The following is a 24,593-nucleotide window of genomic DNA, read 5'->3' as shown; positions in this document are numbered from 1 at the left end:
CGAGTCCACCCTCTGCTGACTTTCGAGTCCAATCCCTGCTGACTTTCGGGTCCGATCTCTGCTGACTTGCGAGTCCACCCTCTGCTGACTTTCGAGTCCAACCTCTGCTGACTTTAGGGTCCGATATCTGCTGACTTGCGAGTCCACCCTCTGCTGACTTTCGAGTCCAATCTCTGCTGACTTTAGGGTCCGATCTCAGCTGACTTTCGAGTCCGACACTAACTTCTCTGAGCAGACTTTCGAGTCCAACAACAATACTTCTCCGAACAGACTTTCGAGTCCAACAATAACCTCTCTGAGCAGACTTTCGAGTCCATAACAACAACTCGCCGCGCAGACTTCCGAGTCCATAACAACAACTCTCTGAGCAGACTTGCGAGTCCAACAGCAACGCTTCTCCAAGTAGACTTTCGAGTCCCTCAACCATCCACCGAGCAGACTTGCGAGCCCAAGCGACTGGCGGCACACGGACCTGCGCGCCCACCAACAACAACCCGCCGCAACCCCGACCGGAGCCGAGAACCTCTCTTCTCTCTCTTTCCCAGGCACGAGCTGCAACCTGGGAACTCCAGACGCGAGAAGACCCATCTAGACGCGAGAAGACCCACCTAGACGCGAGAAGCCAACCCCCACCGTCACCCGGGACGCGCGGAACTGATCTTCTCCGGCAACCCGAGCCATCAGTTCGTCGCCAGCGCAGCCCAAATCCTGTTCAAATCACCTAACTGTAATATTCCGTCAATAAACCGTACTCTTACTCTTTACTGTATTTACCTCTCGAGTTCTCCCTGGGTGGTAACGGATCGGGGAAAATCTTTACAGCAACCACGCCTGAATCAAATAAATATTCCTGCACGAACCCTGGACGTCCCGCTGATTACCCGTGGACGACAGAACGTTACATAGGAAAGGCCTGTATAACTTCTAGAGCTTTACAAAATACAAAACAAAATAATGAAATTGATCAAATGGATTGTTATTATATGGTTTTTAATTCATTAAGCAAACTTAAGCCGTTTCGCCACAACATTTTTTTAAATGACCGTTTTGCTCCAATTTAACCTTGATACTAGTGTACTGGAAGTTAAAAAATTAAAATAAAATAAATTTAAATACAATATAGATTGCATAGTATACCATCCCTGTAGTACTGCGCGCTGGTTCGTAGCTGGTGAAATAAGTGCTTACCAGCAGACCCCCACTACTTACCCATTGGCCCCAAGCCAACATATATTTTTGCTCGTTCCTTCAAATTGTATGTATTCGGGTTCCCAACATTAGCTTTTGATTTGACTCAGTGGCCCAGTTGGTAAGCAGACGGTCTGTAATTTCTGAGACATGGGTTCGAATCCCGACCGGGAACTAGGAAAAGTAAGTTTAATAAGTGGCTTTTAATAAGATTTATACATTAATATAAGTAATTTAATAACCGACCTAAGCTCAAAATCATGCCCACTTGGGATTGATTTTTAAGCACTACTTTATCCCGGATTTTTTTTTTGTCTACTTACATTACCGACCATTCCATGGGGTCCTATGTAAGTACTTACATTACCAACCATACCATGGGGTCCCATGTAAGTACTTACATTACCAACCATTCCATGGGGTCCCATGTAAGTACTTACATTACTTCCAGCTAGTAGCTGGTTCGCAGTTCGTTTACCGTAGAGTCAGTATAGTAAGTACCCATATAGTAACCGACGAAGTAAGCAACTATGCAAGGCCAATCGCCACCTCCAGTACTACATTGATATTATCATGCAGGTTCATTTTATTTACAGTACTTTAATTTATAATTTTCATATTTAAAAATTATAGGTCCAAATACATTACATTTGTAGCAGATATGGCACCACATAAGCTTAAAAAACTTGCGGTGCTAATAACAGCTGTAGTTGTTCCAGCAACTTTTATAATTGTACCCATACATAGAGACAAAATAAATTGGGCTAAGAAAACCATGCTACTTATAATAGCGACATCAGTTCCCAATCCTCGTAGTCCAGATCCAAGTTTTGCACATCCGTTTTCATCTAATTCAAACTGAAAAGAAATATAAATTTTAATTAATTATATATAAAGATATATATCTAATATATAAAAATAAGTCGGGTTTTCGTCCTAGATCCTATTACTCCAGAACGCACGAACCAATTTCCACGGTTTTGCAATCGTTGGAAAGGTCTCGGGCTTCGTGAGATTTGCAGCAAAGAAAATTCAGGAAAAATTGCAACAGAAAAGCGAGAAAATCATTTTTCGCATACAGCACCATCTCTAAAACATAGCATGCCATTATTCTCTGCTCAGTTTATTACATGAGACCAACCGAAATTGTGTTAAATTTTGTGAAATTGAAGAGTAAAAAAAAAAAAAAAAAATTACAAAGTTAAATTAACCACTCTGCCTATAGACCCTGATCATATACATATACATAAGTGATGAATGTAAGGAAAGGTTAGAAGAGGAAGAACAAATTGGGGAAAAGTTAGAAGACGAAGATAAATAATCTAATATATAAAAATAAGTCGGGTTTTCGTCCTAGATCCTATTACTCCAGAACGCACGAACCAATTTCCACAGTTTTGCAATCGTTGGAAAGGTCTCGGGCTTCGTGAGATTTGCAGCAAAGAAAATTCAGGAAAAATTGCAACAGAAAAGCGAGAAAATCATTTTTCGCATACAGCACCATCTCTAAAACATAGCATGCTATTATTCTCTGCTCAGTTTATTACATGAGACCAACCGAAATTGTGTTAAATTTTGTGAAATTGAAGAGTACAAAAAAAAAAAAATTACAAAGTTAAATTAACCACTCTGCCTATAGACCCTGATCATATACATATACATAAGTGATGAATGTAAGGAAAGGTTAGAAGAGGAAGAACAAATTGGGGAAAAGTTAGAAGACGAAGATAAATAATTTTATGGAAAACAGGAAAATTAAATAAATGCCTCGTACCCTGACGACGAAGGAAAGGAAGCTAACTTCGGCACGCCGAAGTTTGTATACCCTTGCAGATTGGTTTTGATATTTATATTATAAATTTAAATGCTGAAAACAGCATAAAATAAGAAGAAGAATCGATCGATTGTGCTTTGTTTCGCTCCGCTGTAGTTTTTACCTATTAAAACAAACAATTAATATAAATTACTTGGTTTCATTTATAAACACTTTAAGTACCTGCGTATTTCGTATCGTGTGGTAAACTGCAATTAAATCAATCTGTAAAAGTGAATCCCGCTCGCAGCGGGAACAGCTGCGTGTTCTTGTTGACCGTCTCAACCAGGAAGTCGCTGACTTGCGGGTGGTAAACGAGAGAGTGGGAGGTGTGGAGTCTAAACAAGCTGCTCACCATGCGGTTAGCAATGCGCTGGACCCTCGCATGCATGGAATCCCATATGTTGAGGGTGAAAACCTAAAAACACTTTTTCACACTCTGTGTTTTTCACTACACATAACCCCGCCACTGCGGGTTCGGAACATTTTCCGGGCCCGTGAAACACAAAGAACAAATGTCGACCCGGTCAGTATATAATTTATTATTTAATGTTTAATGTCTTTTGTAACACTGAGTTTGCGCCTCATAAATGTTATGTCCCAAACTATGTGCGATAATGTAGGGGGTTCCATGGTCGGTAGCATTTTAAAAGTCTTAACTAATCATAAACAGGGCCTAAAAGTGGTTCATATTAACGCACAGAGTCTCTTAAGAAAATTTATGAGTTTAGGTATTTGATGTGATAGTGTATCTGAAACGTGGCTTATGTCTGAGCAGTCTGATTTATTGATCAATTGTGATGGTTATAATGTATTTCGTTCTGACCGAGTTGGGAACGCTGGTGGAGTGGCCATATATGTCAGTAGCTGTCTTAACTGTGAGGTAAAGTGTAAACAGCCAAACGATAGTCCCATCGAATATATATTTTTGGAGGTAAATAGTATGTCAAAGGAAATAAAATCTCTTATCGGTTGCATTTACCGACCAAACCGAACGATTGAATACGGATCTTTCATAGACACTATCCGTGAGGTATCTACTGCTTACACTGACATTATTCTTGCAGGCGACTTGTAACGGCGCCTGTAGCGTCTGCAAAGTGTAATATTCATTAAAAAAATTTCGGTTAAGAAACGAACCGAGTTTGATTCGATTCGCGCTTACCCGATTGGCTTAGACAAAAAATTTGTTTAGTATTTTATCTCAGACTTAAACCAATTGCGATTAATATCCGAGTTTGAGACCCTGAAGTTGACGTTACCAGATCAGACATAGATCAGTGTAGCCATATCGAGTAGGTATCGATAGCAAGCTTAAAAGCGTTGCCAGATTGTCGTCCCTTGACCAGGCTGTCAAGCTTATTTCCTGCGGCCATTCTTTTTCATTGAACCGGCAGCAGAAGTAGACGTGCGTCTCGCAATTCGAGAAATTAAGTTAAAAAGTTTGCAAAGTGCGAAATATTAAATCGCGAGTTGGCATCCAGTTAGTTAAAGTGGTAAACAAGTGCCACAAGTGATATTTATAAAGTGAGTAAGCTTGCGTCTGCAGTTTTGGTTATATTTAACCTCGAAATTTCTACAGATCGCAAACTTAACTTTTGTCGGCGCTGCCGAGACCCAGACGGGGCTCCTCGCCGCCGTTGCTGGCGCCAAGTCTGCACAGTGATCCTCATCAGTGGAGAGCCGAGTAGAAAACTCCCAGGATTTAAATTTTTGGGGCACAGGTACGCCATAGCCGCCGCCAGTGCGACACGGTCTTAATTAAATTACATTTACAGATCGTGCCCCACGTAATAAACTTATAACGAGTTAAGGAATTGTCAGTCACCGACTATCTCTCTTCGAGTGCGGACGTCGTTGTCTTTCCAACTATCAGTGTTTTTCGCAAATTTTGCTTCTTTCCTATTCGCTCTCTTCGACCAATACCTTTTCCAAATTTTCTATCGCGCACGTGTGTTTTTTCTCCTTTTAGTGCACATATATAAATTGGTATCATGGCCCCCGGGCCACCCAACCTTGGGGATAACCGCTTTACCAATCTAAGCGTTAGCCCAAAAGCTAAGAAAAAAAGACCATATCAAAAACTCCAAGAGGATTTCCCAGAACTCCCTTTAGCCCAACAAAAAAACCCAAGATTTATCGTCGTCTCATCTAAATCATCAAAACCCCTATCAGAGTTCTCCTGCTTCGCAGTTCACCGTGCTCTCAAGCTCATAAGCAAAGAAGTCTCCAAGATCTCTACTCTTCGCGATGGGAATCTGCTCGTCTTGGTAAACTCCAGAGAAGTTGCTGATAAGTTCACTAAAGTCACCTCTTTGCCCGGTATTGTCGATGTTGAATGCAAACTCCACCAATCACTTAACTTTGTTAAGGGCACCATTTACGCCCCTTGTCTTATAAATATTCCCGAAACAGAGATTGTTGAGGAACTAAAGTCGCAAAATGTGCACAGCGTATATAAATTCACCAAAATAATTGATGGCAAAGCGAAACCATTTGGTAAAATTCTGGTCACCTTCGACTCGTACAATTTACCAACCAAGCTCGACATCTCTTGGCACACCGTGAAGGTTAGGGAATATTTTCCTAATCCCATGAGGTGTAAGTCTTGTCAGCTACTAGGCCACACATTAAAACATTGTAAGAACGCAGCATCATGAGTTTCTTGTAATCTCCCCCCACACCTTCCAGTGCCCTGCACTCGCATTTTCTGCGCCAATTGCAGTGGCGATCACCCAGCTTCGTCTCCAACGTGCCCGAGTTATCAAGATCAGAGAGATCTGCTCTGTATAAAAACAAGCAAGAAATGCAGCTTCCGCGAAGCCCGCATTATCTTACAAAAACAAAAAAATATTAACAACACATCGACTACCTTCGCTTCTATCGCCAACTCCGCAAACAAGCCTTCTACGGCCGACCAAACCCCGAACAAAACAACAACCAATAACGACACGATCACCAAAACCAAACCTCCAAAGCCCGACAACGTAAACAACACGTCCACTTCTACGACCATGCCATCCACATAGCTCCCAATTTCAAAGCACTTGACTAATCAAGTCTTTTCATTGTAAAAATATCTCAAACTAAATACTCTTTAAATATTATTTATATTAACCCATGCCAATAAAAATCTTACAATGGAATATTAACGGAATTTTCAACAATTACAACGAACTTACTCTTCTCATAAAGGAACAATCTCCCGACATTTTATGTCTGCAAGAAACTAACTTGCCATTCAACTTTAAAAATTTTATATGCCCAAAAGGCTATATCGGATATTTCCACAATTTACCACAGAACATCGGTGCCAAGCAAGGTGTCGGTTTCCTTATTAAACAGAACATTCCACACACTCACCGCAACTAAAACTCCAATATACTTTGCTCTGTTTTGGAGCTTAATTTAAGTATAGTTTTCCAGATTTTCAATATTTACATCCCCCCTAATCAAGGTTTTAGAACAGCTGAATTATCTACCATCCTAGGAAGCGTACGACAGCCGTACATAGTGCTAGGGGACTTCAATTCGTGGAGTCCTCTTTGGGGATCCCCTCAAACAAACACAAGAGGTAGAAAAATTGAGAGTGTAATAGCTGAACTTGATTTGATAGTCCTTAACAATGGATCTCCCACACACTTATCCACCCACAACTCCCTTACCCACGTAGACCTCTCATTGATAACACCACAAATAGCGCATAGGTGTAGTTGGTCTATCTTGGCCAATCTTCATGGAAGTGACCACTTCCCCATATCCATAGCTTTCTCAATTAATCTTTACTCGGATACTTCCCTACCTTTACCAAAATAAAGGTTAGATCTAGCCAATTGGGACGCGTACAAATCGAAGTGCGAACAAACAGCTGCAAACTGGAAGACAGGTTGTTTAAGCTACCAAGTCGCACAAATCACAAAAGGGATCAGAACTGCGGCAAACTGCAGTATACCACAAACCAAACGAGTCGTGCGAAAAGCAGCAGTTCCCTGGTGGAATAACACCCTTCAAAAACTCCGAAATGAAAAGCAACAGCTTTTCGCAGTTTATAAGACCAGTATGTCCGATATTAACCTGATAAATTACAAAAAAGCTAACGCAGTTTTCAAAAAATCGGTACTTCGTGCTAAGCGTGAGTGCCTGGAAAATTTTACCTCCAGGATATCCCGTCAATCTTCATCCAAAAAAGTTTGGTCTGATGTTAAGAGGCGGTTGTGCCACCTCAACCATTTCGATTTTTGTCATGCGATTCCGGTATCGTAACAGGTGCTCAGAGGATTGCCGAAGAGTTCGGGCATCTCTGGTCAAACTATTCTGCAAATAGTAACTTTTCTGCCGAATACGTTCGGCAAAAAGAAGCTTATTTAGCCCAATCCTACAATCCTACTCGTCTGTCAACGCATAGCATAAGTTTAGAGGCAAATTTCACCCTAACCGAAATCGAAACAGCTTTGGCAGCAGCCAAGGGTAAAACCCCTGGTGCAGACAGGATATCATATGCCTACCTATGCTTAAAGAATTGCCAAACTCCCTCAAACTTAAACTGTTGAACATATATAATTTAATGCTTGATTCCGGAACATATCCACACACTTGGAGATCAGCCACGGTCATCCCAATACCCAAACCCAATAAACCTAATGCCGAAATAAACAGCTTCCGCCCCATCTCCCTCCTATCCTGTTTAGGGAAAACAATAGAAAAAATTATAGCCCGTCGACTTATGTGGTACGTAACACGGAATAACCTAATCTCTCAGAACCAAGTTGCATTTAAACAAAAACACAGCACTATGGACGCCTTGTTGCGTATTCAACTCTTCGCGTCGAACGCTCTTTCATCTAAAAATCACGTCTCCATATTGGCGACGGATTTTGAAAGAGCCTTCGACCGCGTGGGGACTCATGCCGTGCTTTGTCAGCTTGAGCGCTGGGGCGTTGGTCCAAGGCTTTATAACCTTATAAAGGCCTTCATGACCAATCGGTCTTTCAGAGTTCGGGTCAATAACAACACCTCCAACACCCACAGCCTCTACAATGGCATTCCACAAGGCTCCCCACTCTCAGTAGTGCTTTTCATTATAGCTTTTGATAAAATAAATGATATTGTAAAAAGACATAAGGATATACATGTATCAATATATGCAGATGACGCCATCTTTTTCACTAAATTAAAAAATGTAAACACTGTTAAAGATAAATTTTTAGATATTTTAAGTGATATAGATTCCTGGGGAGCTGTTTCTGGGGCTTCTCTAGCTACAGGAAAATGTAAAATACTTCATATTTGTCGTAAGCACAGATGTTCCCTCCCTGATATAGACTTGGATAATAATAGAATAGAAAATGTAACAAATCTAACCATTTTAGGCATAACTTTTGACACCAAACTGCTCTTCAATGTACATTGTACCAAACTAAGAACACAACTCGAGATTAGATTAAATATTATAAAATTTTTATCATCGAAATACACTAGGATTCACATAAACACACTTATAGGAATAACTCAGGCCCTGATGCTCTCTAAAATTGATTACGGCCTTCCAGTCTACGGTTGGTGTGCAAAATCCCACTTGAACAAGTTGCAGGCTCCATACCATGGCGCAATCCGACGAGCTATAATCGCCTTTCCCACTTCTCCCACTGCATGCATATTAGCCGAGTCTGGCTTACCGAGCATTCAGTCCCGGAGGGAAGACTATGCAGCTCATTTCCAAAATACACTCAACAGATAACCTCCTGTTATGGAAAGAGTACACAGCAATCTTCAAGCAAAAGCGAAGATACAAATGCATTTCTGCGCTAAGGCGATGTGCAAACTACACAACCCAACTTGGCTTAGCTCTGCCCCAGCCAAGTACAATGTCTAAGCCACCTGAATATTGGGATTGTAATAAACCCAATGTGAATCTTGAGATGTATAATTCCTGTAAACAAAATACCACCAGAGCTGAATTCTAGACTCGCTTTCTATCTGTACAAGAAAAACTTGGTTCAAAATCATGGCTCTACACAGACGGATCAAAAACAGATCTCGCTACAACCTTTGCCGTTGTCGATTGCAACGGTAAAATGATCTCAGGAGGAATGCTGCCTTCGTACAACTCCATCTTTACTGCTGAAGCCTTCGCCATACTACAAGCTTGCCTCTTCGCCACCAAACAAAGCGGGCGCTTTGTTATCTGTACAGATAGCCTTTCATCGTTATCATCTCTACGGAACTGGGGTAACACCGATCCCACAATCCAAAAGATACGAAAGCTAACAACCACAAATTCAAACAAGATTACCCTTTTATGGGTCCCCAGTCACCAAGGAATAAATGGCAACGAACTAGCAGATCGTGCCGCACAGGACATAAGACTCCAACCGTCTTTTCTTTTCACTCCATTTAACAACAAAGACGTAAAAAACAGTATCCATCTTCACCTTAAGGACAATCAAATTTTGGAACGGGCAGATACGACCACCGATATTTCTCCATCAACACCACCTTCTCAAAAATTTCCTTGCCTGTCTACCTCGGTAAGCAGGCCTGTTCAACATTCATCCGCCTACGCATTGGACACACTTGTGCGACACACCAACACATTCTCACAGGAGCACCACGGCCGTCTTGCCTTTGTGGCGAACGGTTTGAAATCGACCATCTACTTGACTCCTGCCGTCTTTTGGAGGGCGTCAGGGCTTCAATTTTTGGGCAAAGGAAACCTTCAGAAACATTAAAAATGGTATCACCAGAAAACATAATGAATATTTACAAATTTATCATCAAAAACAAATTGAAAATTTAATTCCTTCTTATAAATCTCGAGTCGTAGGCCTTAGGAGCTAGTACTCATTAATTAATGCATTACGTTTAGTATTGTATACTAGATTTAATTTTGTTAAAATAAAAAAATAAAATAAGGAATTGTGAAATCGGAACGAGTTAACAAAATAAATTCGTAACGAGTTAAGGAGCTTTAAAAGGATCTAAAGAGGGTTCAGGAACAAGCATCGAAAACTTCTGCTGAACTCTAGAGCGTCCTCAGGAGCACCCCTCTCGGGTGGCCTCCTAGAAGGGGCTTGCGAGCACGTAAAGATGTCGAACTAGATGGGTGCTTTGCTGAACTTCGAGGGAGAGTAATCCTGCAGCGCATCGTTGTCTGATCGAGCAACGCATCTCTACCAGGAGCCGTTTAGGGATTTCTCTTGTTTTTGTTGGTTCCTGGAGTGAAACCTTGACCTGCGAGTCATGTCTGCCTTAACCTCACTTCCATATTTTTTTGCCTTTGCCGGGGCCGATCAAACTTAACCTCACTTACATATTTTTTTGTCTTTTGGCGTGGCCTAACGAATTTAACCAAACTTTTTTCTGCTTTTGTGGCAGCCGATTAGAACTACACGAATTAAAACAATTTGCATGTGCCGCAAAGTAGTGGTATTTTAAGAGACAAATGCTAATCAAATGTCAACGAATTAAATACAATTGTTGGATTACTGAAAAGGAAGTGCCCAGAGGCAACCGCTATTAAGAATTAATGAGTGAATATTAAATTATTCTAAATTCTTCGAATTACTTTAATTTTAGTTATCTATAAAGTTTCTTTAAATCGAGAAAAGTTAATGTTTGAGTACAGACGAATCAAGGCTAGTTCTAAATGGCATCGAGAAGTTATAGTGTAAAAGGAAGCAAGGGTCTGTCGAATTTCTTTTTCAGCGAACCACGCCGGAGATCGATCTTCTTCGTTGGAATTATCCTGAGTGAGTTATATAACCGAATGGTATTGTGTTCTTTCGACAAATTGAATGAGAGAAGTGACCCCAACTTAACGCTTTCCTTAAATTGAAATTGAAACAATGAATCTTCTGTAACTTTTCGAAATCAGTACTGAGCTTAGCTTATATCGTTCTTTGAAACAATTACGTTTAAATAATTTAAATTAAATCTGTATTACGGAATCTCTTATAATCGATCTCGATTAACAATGAAGTTTAGTTTTGAAACACGAACAAGTACATGAAATTCAGCCCGATAATATTATTTTTAAACTTAATTACAGTTAGATAAAGTGAATCTAAATATAGCTGCGAATCTTGTATAATTTTGTTTATATTAATATGATTACCTCCTTAGATCAGCTACACTTAGAGAAATTTCGATTAAGTTCTAATTAGGGTCAATATTATTACATCTATTATTCTTTAACTATATCTACACTTACCTTACAATGTTCTTAGATTATACTAGCTGTAAGAAGACTAGAAAAAACGATTAAAAATCATGAATACCTAAAACTAAAAACTTTTCAACTCTGCTGATGAATCCGTGAGAGTAGGGTATCCTAAGGGGTCACCGGAGTTATGCCTCCAAAGGAAGGTGATCATAGGTTGGGTGGGCATACCGCGAGCACAACAACAGCTGTGTTCTCGCAAGATTAGCTTTCTCTATCCTTTTTTTTTTCTTCTAATCTCTAGAATTTCTCTCTTTCTTTTCTTATGAATTTATTTGTTTTCTATTCCGGTTTAGTTCTACTTCCTTGTCATTTGTCGCACGCATGCTCAATTCTAGATTCTTTTAATAATAAAGCGCAGAGGTCTGGGTAAGCAAGACACCACCCCCAAGGCCGACGAGCTAGAGCCGGATACTATAGCGTGCCCCCGCAGCTCAGATCCTCAGTAACCCGTCAGATTTTCTAACGTTACACGCTACAGACTTTAACAGTAACGTCCTTAATGAGAACCACCTGATAGATAGTGTATTAACCCGGTTTTTCACACTAATAACATAAATGATTACGTATGTTTTCTCGCTTTATTCTCACACCTTTGCTTCACCGAATAATACTGCCTTAGCTTTTATATTGACAGTCCGAACATAAATGTAAATCCAAAGCCCACTTGATGAGCTCTCTCGGAAGTACAGGTTCCTATATCCCTTCCTATATGACGACCAGCTGATCGCCGGTATCAGCTGGTAACTGTAATGGTGGAATCTTTTTCACATGGCTCACGTTTCTTGTCAAGGTCTTGCCTCCACCCGCTATTCTTACAATATCTCCCTCTCTTCCTTCTACGACGTATTCAGTGATGTCAAAATTCGGTGTAAGTTTGTGAGGTAATATTACATTTAAGAAAAACCTTGTCGCCTACTTTAACATCAATCTCCCTAGCCCCTCTCCTCTTGTCGGCATATTCTTTCCCTTTCTGTTTGTTTACTAAATCCCGGTCTCTTTCTGCTGAATCACTGTATTCTCCTATCAAATCCTGAACTCCCGGGATTTTGTCTCTTATCACTCGATTGAACATCAATTCTGTTGGTGCAGACCCTGTGGTTCCATGGGGAGTAACATTATACATCATAACAAATGATTGAAAGTCTTCCTTGAGGTTAAGCTTGTTGGTGTACGCAATTTTCAGCCTTTTCACTAACGATCTGTTCATGTTCTCAACTTCCCCATTAGCTTGAGGCCAATAAGGTGGCGATGTTACTTGCTCTATTCCGCATTGCTTACACTTTTCTTTAAATTCTGTACTGACATATTGTCTTCCATTGTCAGTTTTTAACTTTTTAGGATTACCTAATCTGGAGAAAATTTCTTTCATGGCTCCGATTAACGAAATTGATGAGATCGATTTAAGAAATTTGTATTCCATATACCTCGAATAATAGTCGATGAAAACTAAAATGTGTTCGTGGTTTGGCAATGGTCCCAAAAGGTCGGTAGCTACATAAATCCATAGACCCTCTGGAAATGTTCGCTTCATCGCGGTGGGGTTTAAGACTTGTGATACCATTATGCAATCTCTGCAGGATTTGACAAATTTCTCCGCATCTCTATCTATTTGTGGCCACCATACCTTGGACCGTAATCGCCGTTTCATAGCCGACTCGCCTGGATGACCTTCGTGTGCCAACGTTAAGATCGCATGTCTTAACGACGATGGAATGACTATGCGGGTTCCTCGCATCATTATGGATCCAATTAATGAGAGTTCATGTCTGAACGGAAACAGACTGTTTGAAGATGATGCGTTCCACGATTCATCCTGCAGGCACGACATTGCATGTACTATCTCTTCGTCGAGAGTACTTTTCTCTGCAATTTTAGTTATAGTCATAGACGACGGAGTCGCGTTTTCAACTACATGTAGAATGCTATGTTCGCCTTTCATGTCGTAGCAATATCCTGGGTTTATTTTACATAGTCGCGAAAAAGTATCCGCAATGTTCTCCTTTCCAGCTTTATACTTGACTACGAATTTGAAAGCTTGGAGGCGGAGGATCCATCTTTCGATCCTTACCGGTGGTTTCGAAGATGCTTTGAAAATGGTCTCCAGTTGCATGTGATCGGTTATCAGTTCAAACTCTAGGCCCGCTAGGTAGTAGAACAATTTTTCTACAATGATAGACTTTCCTTTTCGGTCTGTGAATAGAGCTTTTCGACATCTGTCAGGCTTCGACTAGCGAAAGATATTATTTTCGGCACCTTGTCTCCATGAAATTGTAGCAAAACAGCTCCTAATGCAACCGGGCTTGCGTCTGCAATTAACTGTGATTTGTGCTTTGGATCGAAGTACTGCAATTTTGGAATATCCGCTAGGCATGATTTGAGTCTGTCAAACGCATCCTGTTCCTCAACGCCCCAGATGAACTTTTCATCCTTTCTGAGCAGTTGTCGCAGCGAGTCAGTTTTATTTGCTAAATCTGGGATAAACTTTCCCACATATGTTACTAGCCTTAGAAAACTCCGAGTCTCTTCCTTGTTCTTTGGAGGGCGAAAAGATTTAATTGTGTTAATCTTCTCTGGATCGGCCTCAATGCCTTGGCTCGATAACACAGGAACACAAAATTAAACTTTGTGAAATTTCCACGAACCATTTCAAGTTTTCCATGATATTTGGGTGCTCCTGAGTAAAAGTCCCATACAAAATTATTTTCCATCACCTACAGGTTTCGCGGTATACCAAAGAATACAAAAAACCTATGTTTGCCGACATTTTGAATAACGTGGCCTATATAATTGGACTTACCTTTATTATTTTTGGTAGGACCTATTCTCAATACATCACGGCACTACTAAAAAATAGTCCCAATCGTGGACCATTGTCCATGTCTTTGGAATTCGACGCCAAAGTTGAAACTCCCAAAATTTTCAACATTTCTGTTATGAAAAAACAATTCTGAGAATTAAATCTTATATGGAACTAATTTTAAATATTCATTGAATCTATTGCTCATTGTATTCTTTAATTTCGGTTTAAAGCGTTTTCATGAGGACATTTTATTGGATTTATTAAACAAATAAAACCGATTTTTTGGTTTTATTATCTACTACTATTTGCTGTCAAATTTCAAATAAGTCAAGGCAACCTATAAAATAGTAGTAGATTTGTTTCTTTTTATATATAATATACATTTAGTTGTATATTAAATAAAAAGGTCTTCCGAACATAACATTTTTAAGACAGCTTAGTACCCAGCGATAATCCTTACATATTTAAGTTTAGTCAAAAAGAAAAAATGTATATTATATATAAAAAGAAACTAATCTACTACTATTTTATAGGTTGCCTTGACTTATTTGAAATTTGACAGCAAATAGTAGTAGATAATAAAACCAAAAAATCGGTTTTATTTGTTTAATAAATCCAATAAAATGTCCTCATGAAAACGCTTTAAACCGAAATTAAAGAATACAATGAGCAATAGATTCAATGAAAATTTAAAATTAGTCCCATGGAAGATTTAATTCTCAGAATTGTTTTTTCATAACAGAAATGTTGAAAATTTTGGGAATTTCAACTTTGGCGTCGAATTCCAAAGACATGGACAATGGTCCACGATTGGGACTATTTTTTAGTAGTGCCGTGATGTATTGAGAGTAGGTCCTACCAAAAATAATAAAGGTAAGTCCAATTATATAGGCCACGTTATTCAAAATGTCGGCAAACATAGGTTTTTTGTATTCTTAGGTATACCGCGAAACCTGTAGGTGATGGAAAACAATTTTGTATGGGACTTTTACTCAGGAGCACCCAAATATCATGGAAAACTTGAAATGGTGCGTGGAAATTTTTGGCTGTGTACCTGTGTAATATGTGTCCCAAAAAGGTCCGTTTATTTAATACCTCATTGTTTTCTTTTAGAATGCCGCAAACTCTTTCCAACGCCGCATCGTGCTCATCCTCAGTTTTTCCAAAAACGATAATGTCATCGATGTAATTTAGGACATTCGTGGATGCTGACAGTACTTGCTGAAGTCTCCTCTGGAAAATCTCTGGCGGCGAGTTGACTCCAAACATCAATCGCTTATAACGAAATAGTCCTAAAGGAGTTATAAACGTTGTTATTTCTCGACTTTCCTCGTCTAACTCGAGTTGGTGGTATGCGTCCTTGAGGTCCAGCCTTGAGAAAAATCTAGCATCTTTAAGTTGGGTCATGAACGCTTCAAATGTCGGCAAAGGATAATTTTCCCTCAGAATGGCTTGGTTTGCTCGCCGCATATCCAGGCATAATCGGATGTCCTCATTCTCTTTAAAAACCAGAACCATTGGCGAAATCCAGACACTGGGTCCATTACAGGTTCAATGATATCTCGCTTCAGTGCATCCTGGATTTTACCGCGAACCTTGTCTTCCAGCAGGACTGGTATCCTTCGCATGGGCTGTTGTACTGGCTTTATGATATGATTTATTGCCAATTTGACCCTGTCCCCCTTCCACTTCGGAAAAACTGATACCTCCTGTATATGGTTCACCTGCAGTCCCAGTCGTAGTACATCCAATTTAATGGCCGTTTTTCTTCCCAGCAATGACTGCTTCCCTTTTTCAATGACGAAAAAGGAGGCAATCATTTCCGCTTGTTTACCAACAGAAATTGGTGCCTTAAATACGCAAATTACATTTAATATTAGGTCTGAAGCATAACCTTTGAACTGGTTCTGGGAGTTTGGGCGAACGTTGAATATTGTGGCTTTGTTCCTTTTCAGGATGACCCTGTCGTCTTGACAGATGAGATTATAGCGAGAACCAGAATCAATAATCATAGATATGTCTGCCCCACCAATCCGGCATTTAATCCATTCTTCTTGATGTTCTCAATTGATTTTGAAACAACCCTTCGTCTTTGACCTTTTAGTGGCGGAAAATGTTTCGTGTTGGTTTCTCGATCTCGGTTGAAAATGTCCCCTTTTTAACTTCGTTCTACATTTACGTCCAAAATGGCCAAGGCGACCGCAACGATTACATTTCGACTGTCGAGCTGGACAAGTTGAGCAGTCATCTTTGTGGTCAACACGTCCACATCTCCCGCATTCGGAATTTCGCTGTGGTTTACTTGTTGAGACATTATTTACCGGCTCCGCTGTATTCCTTGTCATCATCGCAGATTCCTTTTTTATTTCCTCGTCAATTTGACAAGCCTCAATTACTTCATCCAATGAGTGTGCTTTCTCTAATAGTTTTCTTTTTAGGTCGTCCGACGCCCATGTATCGATTACTTTGTCTTTAAGGCAAATTTCTTCCATCTCAGCTTTTGTTGAACCAAACTCGCACTTCTTAATTTGTTGTCTAAGACGCAGTACAAATTTTGCGAAGCTCTCGTCATCAGATAGAGTCAAACTCCTGAACATATGCCTTTCGAAGGACGAGTTTTTCTTTGGGGAGAAAAACGCTGTTAACTTGTCTACCAATACCTGGAATACATCGTTTTGTTCAACTTCGTTGAATTCGACCAAAGCGTCGGGTAGTGAAAACGCTACTGCTTGTAGTTGCGTTCCACCTAGATGGAGTAGTTTCGTCCTCTTTTTCTTGGCCGCAGTTATCTCCTCTGATTCCACGTAGATGTGGAATGCTCTCAACCATTTCTCCCACTCGCTACAAAGCAGTGCTTTGTCAATGCTTTCGCACAAGAATGGTTTAATGAATTCCGCGTTCATCTGAAATAAATTTTAAATTTCTTTCACTTAATCAGTTCCTTTAACATTTATATGTACATACATTGACCAACATTGATCAACATTTATACACATGTATCTGCCTTCTGGCTACTGCCCTTATTTTAGTTTTCCTTTCTTTAATTTTACCGTCTCTGACATTTGTCAGCTTAGTGGGTGCTTGTCTGTCTCTACTGCCCCTGACCTTGGTCAGCTTAGTGAGTGTGTGGCTAACTGCCTCTGAAAACTTCTTTTCAGATTATTTTTTTTTTTCATTTCTTTTTTTTTATTTAACTGTCTCTGACTTTTGTCAGCTTAGTTTGTGGCTAACTGCCTCTGATCTTTATCAGATAATTCTTCACATTTTTTTTTTTTATTTAACTGCCTCTGACTTTTGTCAGCTTAGTTTGTGGCTTTGTGGAAGAAAATTAAAATGTAGAGGCGTTAAAATGTGAAGAATTATCTGACAAAGATCAGAGGCAGTTATCTTTGTCAGATAATTCTTCACATTTTAACGCCTCTACATTTTAATTTTCTTCCACATGTATATATATCATGTATACCGTGTATTCTCTTTTTTTTTTTAATAAAAAAAATTTTTTTCAAAAACCTCCTTTGATTGCATTTCACTCATCTTTAATTTCTTTACATATGTCAGGACACATTTGCATATTCTCATATTCATGCATACCTACATGACAAATGCTGTGCCTAAAAGGATGGTGCAATTGAATTTTTTTTTTTTTTTTTTTTCGTTTAATAATTTATACACTTTCACTATTTTGTGTTTATTTACCTCGTCGCCAATGTATTAACCCGGTTTTTCACACTAATAACACAAATTATTACGTATGTATGTTTTCTCGCTTTATTCTCACACCTTTGCTTCACCGAATAATACTGCCTTAGCTTTTATATTGACAGTCCGAACATAAATGTAAATCCAAAGCCCACTTGATGAGCTCTCTCGGAAGTACAGGTTCCTACAGATAGCTTTGAGGCTTTGGACCTTTATGCTGTCAATAAATCAATGGCTACTCACTTCACTGACTCCACTGATACCCTTCTTGACTTGTTCTTCATAAATGACCCTAGTTTAATTTCATTTTATGATCAGGTCTCTGCACCCGTTTTTTCGAAACATGACCTTATATTCTGGACTTATGACGTAACTTTGACCAATAATGTTAACTCGTTCAGCTTTAGGGACTATAAAGGCATTAACGCGTTGGATATTCAGTGCGAATATAGTATGAGTAACTGGTCTCCTATTTATCAATGTTCAAGTGTTGAGTCTCATCTAAATTTCTTAAATACTAACATATTAAAAATGGTTAACAAATGTGTACCTGTAAAAAAAAGGTATTAAACCAATACAAAACCTGTGGTTTTATAATGTATATAAAGGCTGCCAAATGTGAAATATTCAAACTAAAGTTTGAGAATGCCACCTCGTCAAAAAAGACCTGGAATGAACTCAAAAAATTGGGAATCGGAAAGTGCAGGCAAACAAGCAATAACTATATTGATGTAGAGAATCTCTGTCAATCGTTTTCGCACATCGATGTACCTGAAGCAACTCTTAACCAGAACCTGAACAATACATCTTGCTGTAATAATAATTTTAGCTTTATGTGCGTCGATCAATGTGATGTTTTAAATGAAATCCTCAAAGTTAAATCGAATGCTGTAGGTTTAGATAATGTCAGTCTCAAATTCTTAAAAATTAGTATACCGCTACTTTTTCCACACATAACATACATCTTCAATACTGCAATTACTACTTCGACTATGCCCACAACCTGGAAAAAAGCAAAGATTATTCCAGTTCCAAAACCAAATAAGGACCCATTTCAATCCTTCCGTTTCTTGCTAAGGTGCTTGAAAATGTAATGGCGCAGCAGATGTTGAGGTATCTCTAAGATAACTTCCTGCTGGCACAAAAACAATACATAACAATTACCATGTATCCAACTTGACAATTAAAATTATTGACTTTGACTTGACTTCATGGATTTCTTATAGAACTCTTACTTACTTTCATAAAATAATAACCTCGAAAGAACCAAACTATTTGTATGATAATCTTTTGTTTGCAAATTCACTTAGAACGAATAACTTTTTTTTTTTTTTTTTTTTTTCGCGCGGGGTCCCGCTTCCACCTCCCGTCCAACCGACCGAGGGGCGCAGCCGTGTGACGTACGGCACGAATCGCGAACTAGATAGACGCGTTAGAAGGACAGACGAAATGTACGAGGAAACATTAGAAGATAATATAATAAACTATAAATATATAAATAAATAAAAACGCATGCAAAATAATGATCTAATAATAAAAATATATAACCATAACCATAATTTAATAAATAAACAAAATATAAAAAATAAAAAAAAAATAAAAATAAAAACGCATGCAAAATAAGTGCTACTCTACGAGATAACTACTACAAGTCATGCAAGAATAAATAAATAGGTAAAATAAAAAGAAACGCATGCAAAATTAGACTACGGTGCTACACTACGAGCTAACTCTACAAGTATTAAGGTTTTTAATATAGAAGGGTTATCGCTACGAATTATAATATCAGAGAGGCGGTTGTAATCCGTATGTCGGAGATATCCGTTATTTAATTTAACCGTAGTCGAGCCAGCGAGTTCTGTTCGCCTGCGCAGTCAAATCGAATCTGTCATCACGCCACTTTTCCTGTGGCCCTTTCACCTTTTCTTACTTTTCACTCAGATGTCATTCCTAGACAATCTCAAGCTGTCTCTCTCATTCTCTCCTATTGTTGCGACAGACGAACAGACCTCACTCAGTAACACTCCTGTTACCGACTCAACTGTCATTGCGCCTGCGCGCCAGCGACACCTACAGGGCTACCAATACCTGAGCATGCCGAATAACTCTGTTGCCATAGCAACAAGCTTTCCAAATTTGCACTTAGCAACCAACTCGCCGACACGGCCATCCTGACAATTCACGCGTCCTCGCGTGACGTGTCTTCTAATAGCTCTAAACATAACTGTCATTTATCATTCTCTCTTTTTTCTCTCTTTGGTCTCAACTTAACATTTCATTTTATCTGTTTTATTCAATTCTTACCAATTCAGAAAGGCCCTGCTCCATATTTCAAAAGGCCCTGCTTCACATATTCTAACCATAGGAATAAAGTAGGCCTTGTTTCATGTGATCCGACACGGCCTTCCTGACAAATCACACGTCCTCGTGTGTTAACTTTATATCACAGTATTCTCAAATTTCAGTACTCGTTACATTTTATTGTTAACAAACATTTCATTAATTTTCTAAACATGAGTATTGAGGCATTTAGACAAAATAAGCATCTTGGTTTCATGATAACATAACAAATTACATCTTCATTTTAATCATAATTTACAATTCAGACTTCTCTAATTACATAGCTTTATCAACTGGTGTATTTCCTTTTACACCCACATACTGACCCCCGCCATAACAATTCCTTCTGTTATGGTGCGGTCTCCACTGACCCCCGCCATAACAATTCCTTCTGTTATGGTGCGGTCTTTATATCCCCTCTTGGGATTCCAAGGCATCAACCGTGCCATCCATATCATCATTCCCCACATGGGAATCAGACGCATCTCCACTTGAGTCGTCTAAATCTTTAATCAACTTTAATCTTTAATCAATCAACGTCATTGCTTATTTTGTCTATTTGGCTATGCCCTCAAAAACTCATGCGCATACTTATAAAAGTTCGCTTACTTGACAGATATCTCAAAACATATCAGCCACCATCAAGCTTTTCTATAAACTCTGTTTGGTGCCGATCTTCATTTTCATTTTCCATCTTCATTTCTTTCTCCTTTCTCTCATTCGTAACAATTTCAATTTCCAATTTATCCATTTTAAGTTAATCTTGCCTTAACAAAATTGTGCTCTTACTTCCATAATTTTACCGAACCGGCATAACGTAACTTTAAATTTCTCTTTCTTTATACTTTTCTCTGTGTCATGTGGTGGTATCAAGCCCAAAGGGTGGGTCCGATTGGCATCTCTTAAGGGCTTGCATTGGTTGCACTACTAACTGTGCAGTTCGCCGCAAGTTGCACCCCGCCAAGAGCATCTTCCCATCACCTCTGCGGTCCTGGTATCCAGCCAGATGACTACTTTACAACTTTACACATGATACAATTTTCAACAATCTTTAAACTTAGTCATTTCCAACAATTCTGATAAATATTGCTGAGTCTATTTTTTCCAATCCAAACACATAACGGATTTATAACCTTGATTAATAACTATCCAACAAAATTTAAGGGACACTACTGGCAGATAACATTGCCTCACACCTCTCTGTATTCTTTAAAATCCCTCTTCGTAACTCAAGTTAATTTCAATTATTTTTAGTTGTTTATAAACTATACCAATAAATCCTGAAGTTGATCAGTCGGTCATTTGAGATTTCCATTCTAAGTTCAGACGTTTTTCTGTCAATTTATTTTTATTTATCGGAGTTAAATCAGTCATGTGAATTCTGGACACAAAAAGAATTCCACAATTGCCTTGCGCTTTCTCTTCCTCTACTCTATGATGCACTTCAGTTAATTTTTTTTTGTTTAGAAATGATTACATCTGCAATAAGTATAGACTACAAACTCTCATCTGAGCAAACAATGCCAAAAATGTCAGAATAATTGCACGCCAACCAATATTTCCAATTCATACAAAGGCTACTTGGACTCCACAAGACACATAGTTCTACCAATATATCCACCAACATAAGGGTTAATTAGGTGTATTAGCATTGGACCATATCCACAAGAGCTTATATCTGTTTCAAATTTGATCAGATGTTTCGAACCCACAAATAACGATTACAGGCTCATTTGTAATAATATTAAAAACGTTCGTTCCAATTTCTGAATATGGTCATTTCACTTAAAGATACTTGAAGCCGAAGAATCTGTCTCATGATCTGAGAAAATCGAGGCACACGTTTTTGAAAATAAGGCACCAATTCAATAAATGGTCTTACGACGGTCTCTTAATTGCACCGATTAAAAGGACGGACCTTTAACGTAAGGATTTTCTAGGAATTGGGTCTGATTTCTCCACCGCACACCTCATAGCTCAGATACTGCGTAGTAGGTTCAAGAAACCCACATTTGGTAACGTTAAATGGCAACTCTGGTACAGTCAACACATTTAATACAACCTTCAGCCTTCGGAAAGCCTTTTCTTCCGAGTTTGCCATGATTAACACGTCATCTATGTAAACTATCGCAAATAATCATGATAAATTCCAAACGCTTTAACAATTGCATGATGAAGGTAGAAGATGCACTCTTCAAACCAAACGGCACGGCAGACCAAACAGACGGCAACTCGTAATTTTAATTAATTATTTTTCAACAGAAACATTTTTCCTTCACAGGGTCTGACATAAGCGGCAAAGGCCACTGTCCGAAACCATTTTCGAATATTGCTTCCGATAGTCTAAGCACAACCTATCGTAGCACAGGGCTCGCCAATGGGAAGGCAGATGGGCAAACGACACTGCAATCAAACACATCTCTATTCCCATCTTTTAGCCAATTCAGCTCCCAAATCAAAGAATAATTGGAAAGGGCTCACCCGATACTGTCACTGTTGAATCACACAAATCAACTCGCTTCTACATGCAGCTGCCGCTGCCCCTCGCAGCCGCTGATACCCATCTCGTGCACACAGATGCAATGTGACCACCGTTCTCACGCCTGAAGTGCGTCACTCCAGCTCTCCGCACTTCAGCCGCAGTTCCGCCAGTGTGCTGTTGTTGTTGTCTTCCATTCTTCCCCAAATTTTCTGGCCGACACTGATGACACTTGCAACCGTCCGGCTCAACACGCGACCAGTGCATTTGACTGCCTATCACGACTCCGGTGTCTCGCACCACGCGGCTGCGCAAGCCTTCGATGCGCCACTGAATTTAATATCGACCGAAAATCACTTTATCAGAATGCCCGCGAGGCTATGGTGAATCCCACTTCTGATGTCGGAGATATCCGTTATTTAATTTAACCGTAGTCGAGCCAGCGAGTTCTGTTCGCCTGCGCAGTCAAATCGAATCTGTCATCACGCCACTTTTCCTGTGGCCCTTTCACCTTTTCTTACTTTTCACTCAGATGTCATTCCTAGACAATCTCAAGCTGTCTCTCTCATTCTCTCCTATTGTTGCGACAGACGAACAGACCTCACTCAGTAACACTCCTGTTACCGACTCAACTGTCATTGCGCCTGCGCGCCAGCGACACCTACAGGGCTACCAATACCTGAGCATGCCGAATAACTCTGTTGCCATAGCAACAAGCTTTCCAAATTTGCACTTAGCAACCAACTCGCCGACACGTACATAAAACCCTAAAGGGTTCATGTACTTCAAACTCCCGCCTACAGTGATTTACTACTAAAGGGATAAGGGTTCTAGATGTTAGTCGGGGAACGTGGAAGTTAAGCTGCCCTAAAAGAAAGGGGCTCTCAACCACACCATTTATAAGGTTATGAAGGAATACGACACCAAGCATTGTTCTACGGTTAGCTAGGGAGGGTAAGTTAATTAATAGGAGTCTACTTGTATAGGACGGTTGCCTCTCATCAGCATCCCAAGGTAGGCCACGGAGGGCGAAAAGTAAAAAGTTCTTTTGTACAGATTCAATACGGTTAATATGGATTCCGAATTGAGGACTCCAGACGCATGAACCATACTCCAATATAGGGCGGACTAATGAAGTAAAAAGGGTCTTCGTTATATAAGGGGAATCGAATTCCTTCGACCACCTCTTAATAAAACCTAGCATGCCTCTGGCCTTATTAACCGTGCACGAAATATGTTCAGAGAACGAAAGTTTAGGGTCTAAGCGAACGCCTAAATCATCAACAAGAGATATTCTTTCAAGAGCACAATCATTTAGCATATAAGTGGCAAACTGGGGAGTGACACGTGAAAATGTCATCAGCTTGCATTTAGAGCTGTTGAGATGTAATAAATTAGCACGACACCATGCTTGAAAGTTATTAAGATCCGATTGCAGGTCTGACTGGCAAGAGCTGTCCTTATACTGCAAGCATAGCTTAACGTCATCAGCGTACATAAGTACTCTAGAATTCGTTAGAACCAGCGGGAGGTCATTGATGAACAATGTAAATAACAGCGGGCCGAGGTGGCTACCCTGCGGGACGCCAGAAGTGACTCTGAGGAATTTGGATAGAGCATTTTTAAACAGAACCTTTTGAGTTCTGTCACTCAAATAGCTCAAAATCCATTTAAGTAGATCGACAGGAAACCCGATTAAGTCAAGCTTCCTTACAAGAAGAGAGTGATTAACCGAGTCAAAGGCTTTACTGAAGTCTGTGTAAATCACGTCGGTTTGAAAGTTACGTTGGAAACCTCTAATAACGAAAGAGGTGAGTTCCAGAAGATTTGTAGTGGTCGATCTTCGCCTCATAAAACCATGCTGACATGGTGAAATTACGGATCTGCATAAATGCTGCAAGTGGGGAGTAATTACATTCTCGAAAAATTTTGGAATTGCCGACAACTTAGAGATTCCTCTATAGTTGCTGGCGTCCGATTTGCTACCTTTTTTGTGGAGAGGAATGATAAATGATTCCTTCCAAATAAGGGGAAATTCTGAGGTTTCTAAAGA

At 39.6% G+C, this 24,593-nt stretch overlaps 1 protein-coding gene across 1 annotated transcript in view; it reads right to left on the bottom strand.

Annotated features, from left to right (window-relative positions):
* Positions 1–1,768: 1,768 nt before the first annotated feature.
* The window catches only part of lovit (loss of visual transmission), a 464,165-nt gene continuing 441,340 nt past the window's right edge, over positions 1,769–24,593 (bottom strand). The window contains exon 6 of the mRNA XM_070286965.1: positions 1,769–2,046. Within this exon, the coding sequence (XP_070143066.1) occupies positions 1,816–2,046 (231 nt within the window). The 3' untranslated portion in view covers positions 1,769–1,815. The remainder of the gene's footprint in view (positions 2,047–24,593) is intronic.

Source organism: Drosophila kikkawai, chromosome 3R, assembly GCF_030179895.1.
Source record: "Drosophila kikkawai strain 14028-0561.14 chromosome 3R, DkikHiC1v2, whole genome shotgun sequence".
Classification (NCBI taxonomy): domain Eukaryota; kingdom Metazoa; phylum Arthropoda; class Insecta; order Diptera; family Drosophilidae; genus Drosophila; species Drosophila kikkawai.
Note: the sequence above shows the minus strand (reverse complement) of the source record. Positions and strands in the feature narration are given on the sequence as shown.